General features: G+C 31.8%; 1 protein-coding gene across 2 annotated transcripts in view; it reads left to right on the top strand.

Annotated features, from left to right (window-relative positions):
* The first annotated feature begins 385 nt into the window (after positions 1–385).
* LOC137620227 (visual pigment-like receptor peropsin) overlaps positions 386–6,022 on the top strand; it is a 33,880-nt gene continuing 28,243 nt past the window's right edge. For both annotated transcript variants that reach the window (XM_068350461.1, XM_068350462.1), the window contains exon 1: positions 386–579. In XM_068350461.1, the coding sequence (XP_068206562.1) occupies positions 423–579 (157 nt within the window). In that variant the 5' untranslated portion in view covers positions 386–422. The remainder of the gene's footprint in view (positions 580–6,022) is intronic.

Below are 6,022 nucleotides of genomic sequence, written 5' to 3' on the forward strand. Positions count from 1 at the left end.
CAATTTATTTTTTCTGATTTTGATTATTCAATTTATTTTTTCTGATTTTGACTAATCAATTTATTTTTTACTGATTTTGACTATTCAATTAATTTTTCTGATTTTGACTAATCTTTTTTTTCCTATTCCAAGATCAGGTAAGTTCTGATTTCGACTAATCAATTTATTTTTTACTGATTTTGACTATTCAATTTATTTCTTACTGATTTTGACTATTCAATTAATTTTTTTCTGATTTTGACTATTCAATTTATTTTTTTCTGATTTTGACTATTCAATTTATTTTTTCTGATTTTGACTATTCAATTTATTTTTTACTGATTTTTCACTAATCAGTTTATTTTTTCTGATTTTGACTAATAATTTTTCTTTCTATTCCAAGATCAGGTCAAAGAAGTCAAAGGCCTCCCTTCCCAGACAAAATGAACGACGTCTTTGATCCAGACGAAACCGACGTGTCCAATTCAACCATGGACAGCAATGCTACAGATTGGACATCGGAGGTGGAAACGAAGTCCTCCGTGGCGCCGGTGTCCAGAAATGTCCTCTTTTTCATTGGAGTTTACCTTACTTTTGTAGGTAAGACGTAAATTAATTTTTCATGGAGAAGGGAAGTTTTATTAACTTTAATTGCTTATTGCTCTACAAGAATAAATTAATTGTAAGACGTAAATTCATTTTTTTCATGGAGAAGGGAAGTTTTATCAACTTTAATTGCTTATTGCTCTACAAGAATAAATTAATTGACCTGAAAATTAAAAATTAGAAATGTGTCCCAAAAAGAGGGACACGTATTTTCGTTTTAACTGCTTGTTGTTCCAGAAATGTCCTCTTTTTCATAGGAGTTTACCTAACTTTTGTAGGTAAGACTGTTAAAATCATTTTTTCATGGAGAAGCAAAGATATATTAAACTTAATTGCTTGTTGCTCTACAAGAATAAATTAATGGACTTGAAAATTAGAAATTAAAAATGTGTCCCAAAAAGAGGGACACATATTTTCGTTTTAACTGCTTGCTGTTCCAGAAATGTCCTCTTTTTCATAGGAGTTTACCTTACTTTTGTAGGTAAGACGTAAATTCATTTTTTCATGGAGAAGGGAAGTTTTATTAACTTTAATTGCTTATTGCTCGACAAGAATAAATTAATTGACTTGAAAATTAAAAATAAAAAATGTGTCCCAAAAAGAGGGACACATATTTTCGTTTTAACTGCTTGTTGCTCTACAAGAATGAATTAATTGACTTGAAAATAAAAAAATTAGAAATGTGTCCCAAAAAGAGGGACACGTATTTTCGTTTTAACTGCTTATTGCTCTACAAGAATAAATTAATTGACTTGAAAATCAAAAATTAGAAATGTGTCCCAAAAAGAGGGACTCATATTTTCGTTTTAACTGCTTGTTGCTCTACAAGAATAAATTAATTGACCTGAAAATTAAAAATTAGAAATGTGTCCCAAAAAGAGGGACACATATTTTCGTTTTAACTGCTTGTTGCTCTACAAGAATAAATTAATTGACCTGAAAATTAAAAATTAGAAATGTGTCCCAAAAAGAGGGACACATATTTTCGTTTTAACTGCTTGTTGCTCTACAAGAATAGATTAATGTACTTGAAAATATATTAAAAATTAAAAATGTGTCCCAAAAACAGGGACTCAATCGCGCATATTTTCCCGTTTTAGGCATGAAGATTATCAGGAAGTGAAGTACCTATAATGTTCAAGTGCCAAATTGTGATCTTGTTGCTCTACTAGAATGAATTAATTGACTTGAAATTATAATAAACATTAGAAATATGCCATTATCAGAATATTCGGTTTATGTGTAGGCAAAGAAAAAATTAGCGGTAACCTGAGAGAGGGATCTAATGTAGTACTGTCTGGCCAGATAATGGACCCAATAACTCTCTAACGGTAATATTTCAATGGGTGGCTGGTGCCCTGGCCAACCTACTACCTACCTACTGTATATAGAAAGTGACAAACTATCATTTGATGATATCATCAGTGATTTTTTTCTGACAAAGGAAAGAAAAACCCCATTTTAGTTTAGATCATGTTTGTAATCTGTTTGCATACACAATGTACACTAAATTATTTTTATAATCATTACTTGATAAGCTATTATTATTATTATTATTATTATTATTATTATTATTATTATTATTATTATTATTATTATTATTATTATTATTATTACTAAAATTATTATTATTATTATCATCATCATCATCATCATCATTATTATTATTATTGTTATTGTGATCTTGTTGCTCGACTAGAATGAATTAATAGACTTGAAATTATAATAAACATTAGAAATATATTCCAAAACGAGGGACTCATGAGCATATATTTTCCCGTTTTAGACATGAAGATTATCAGGAAGTGAAGTACCTATAATGTTCAAGTTCCAAATTGTAAACTTTTTCTATATGCTCTTATAGTCCATTTCTTTTAGCGATGCATATTTGCACCGACTTGCAGCGGTGCCCTTTTAGCTCGGAAAAGTTTCCGGATCGCTGATTAGTTGGACAAGATAATTCTAACCAATCAGCGATCAGGAAACTTTTCCGAGCTAAAAGGGCACCGTTGCGAGTCGGTGCAAATATGCATCGCTAAAAGAAATGGACTATAGTGTGTGCACTTCGTCTCAAGTATATTAAAATGAAATTTTGGTTAAGCCTTCCAATTATCATTTTCAGGATTAAATTAATTTTTTTGATATTAGAAATCACGATATTTAGAATTAGATTCACTATCATTTCCGTAATGGTATAAATTTGCCATGAGATGTAGGGCTCTTATTAATCAATATCTGGAATATCTTCATGTACGCTATTATTATTATTATTATTATTATTATTATTATTATTATTATTATTATTATTATTATTATTATTGTTGTTGTTGTTGCTATTATTATTATTATTATTATTATTATTATTATTATTAGATGTAGGGCTCGTATCAATCAATATCTGGAATATCTTCATGTACGCTATTATTATTATTATTATTATTATTATTATTATTATTATTATTATTATTATCATTATTATTATTATTATTATTATTATTATTATTATTATTATTATTATTATTATCATCATCAATTATTATTATTATTATTATTATCATTATTATTATTATTATTATTATTATTATTATTATTATTATTATTATTATTATTATCAATTATCATTATTATTATTATTATTATTATCATTATTATTATTATTATTATTATTATTATTATTATTATCATCATCATCATCATCATCAATTATTATTATTATTATTATCATTATTATTATTATTATTATTATTATTATTACTTGCTAAGCTACAACCCTAGTTGGAAAAGCAGGATGCTATAATCCCAAGGGCTTCATCAGGGAAAATAGCTTAGTGAGGAAAGAAAATAACCAAATATATTACAACAGAGGTTTAAGAATAATAAAAACATTAAAATAAATCTATCATAATAAACTATAGAAACTCCAAAATAACAAGAGGAAGAAAAAATAAGATAGAATAGTGTACCAATTTCCTTAACTTTATCCCCATAAGCTACTTATAAGTGTCGCATTAATTATATTCTTCACAGAAAAAGTTTTAGTTTAGTTATAAGGAAAGTTTTGCTGCTGTACTTTCGAGAAGCAGAACCAATTACGGAAAATTCATAAGAAGTGCGTCTCTTAAGGGGTTTACACCAGTGGTTCCCAACCTGGGGGAAATTTCCCCCTGGGGGGAAATTTGAAGCTTCCAGGGGGGAAATAATTACACTACCTACTAACTAAAACAAGCTGAAAATGTCCTCATAGTACGTGAGGCAATTTGTTGTTAGCCATTCAATTGTGATATGATCATATCAGTTCTCAAAGACATGATATTCAAGGGGAGAATTGGACTGTCATGCCCATTTCTGAGGCAGGCGAGTGGGCATGAGGGCTGGGCGGGGCATGAAGGGGGAAATCTGGATGGTTGAACTGGGTGCAGGGGGGAAATGACAGAAAAAAGGTTGGGAACCACTGGTTTACGCAATCGAACAGTTCATCGAACCCGGTTGACGAACCTACTTGTCAAACGGTTCGTAAAGGTGAAGTCAACCACAAATGCATAAGATTTGGGGACAATGAAGCCCCGCCCACAATAGTCAGGAGAGAACAGACTTTCTTCGAACCGTTCGACGATCGTGTTCGACCACACGTTCGAACACCACTTCAAACACTTGTCTGTCGAACTGCGTTCGACGAACCGTTCGACCGTGTAACCCCGACTTCATCTAGTAAATGGTTTCTAAATAGAAAATAAATCCCATTGGAATAAACATGATGATTCTAGTAGTATGTAGAAAGAACTTCAATAATAATAATAATAATAATAATAATAATAATGATAATAATTGAAAAATGTTAAATACTGTTTTTGTTAATGATTTCGGTTTTATAAATTAATTAGAAGCAGGTTCAAAAAGAGTGATTTATTTTGTCTTATATCCGAGTTTTTTTTTTTTTTCTTTTTTTTTACCAGATTTCAAAAAAAAATAGTACTTCAAAAAAAATTTATCTTTTAATGTTTTGATATCCACATTCGAAAACAGATTATATTTGCATTGTAACATAAAAGAGAAGTTTTTTCTTTTTCATTGTTACGTAAGAAAAGTCTCTCAAAGATAAACAAAAACTTTGGGAACACTGAAAATTAAAAAGAATATCAAATCGTTGAGTCAACAGAAAAGGATCTCTCTCTAGACATTATTTTTTATTCAGATAAGACATAGTTAGCAATCTAGGTGAAATTTTATCTACTGAAGATTATTGAAAGTTATCTATCATTAGTTCGAGAACCTTAAATTCGATGGCGCACGAAGTGATTTTAAGATAATGATGTTCAAACTTGCAAAATAGACTATACTTTTACACCTTTACTTTTAAAGGTTTAAAGGCCACTTATGGGAAGCATGGAACAGTGACATTGCCCTATCAAGCAGGAAAATGCCCTAGAGACAGACCATATATCATATGATCTGCGCTCAAGTCTCCCTCTCCACCCAAGCTAGGACCAGGGAGGGCCAGGCAAAGGCTGCTGATGACTCAGCAGATAGGTATATAGGGTACCCCAAACTCCCAACCTTAGCTCACAAGGATGGTAAGGTTGCAGACACTAATGGCACTAACGAGACTGAGCGGGACTCGAACTTCCGACTGGGAAACACCAGGCAGAGACGTTACCAATTAGGACAATTAGGCCATCGCTTCAAGCAGTTTGAGACTTGAGTGGATGATGTTGTAAAGATAATACTTCCTCTTCTCTCTAGTGGCGTAGGGATATGGAGGAATTGTATATAGCAGTGATTCCAAACCTGGGGGAAATTTCCCCTGAGGGGAAATTTGAAGCTTCCAGGGGGGAAATAATTACACTACCTACTAAACTAAAACAAGCTGAAAATGTCCTCATAGTACGTGAGGCAATTTGTTGTTAGCCATTCAATTGTGATATGATCATATCAGTTCTCAAAGACATGATATTCAAGGGGAGAATTGGAGTGTCATGCCCATTTCTGAGGCAGGCAAGAGGGCATGAGGGCTTGGTGGGGCATGAAGGGGGAAATCTGGATGGTTGAACTAGGTGCAGGGGGGAAATGACAGAAAAAAGGTTGGGAACCACTGGTATATTATATAATATATTTCTTCCAAGGAATATGGCTGCCCCCAATCCCTATCCCCACTCTTAAAAGGGACAATCAAAGTCTATTCTTGTGATTAATCAGCCGATTGTGGATACCCACACGGGGTGGTGAGGCTTATAAGGCCAGTCAATAGAGGAGGAAAAAAGACTGGATACGGAAATAATCAGGGAAAGTTGCAATAAGCTTTAGCGTTTTCATAATAGGGCACTTTATGACATTGATTTTGACGCCATCTAAGAAAAAGGGTGGGAAAAGTTATTTGTAAATATTTTTGGAGACTCACTTTAACAGAAAAATGTCGGTATATAAAATAAACTACATAAAA

Source organism: Palaemon carinicauda, chromosome 26 (genome assembly GCF_036898095.1).
Source record: "Palaemon carinicauda isolate YSFRI2023 chromosome 26, ASM3689809v2, whole genome shotgun sequence".
In the NCBI taxonomy this organism is placed as follows: domain Eukaryota; kingdom Metazoa; phylum Arthropoda; class Malacostraca; order Decapoda; family Palaemonidae; genus Palaemon; species Palaemon carinicauda.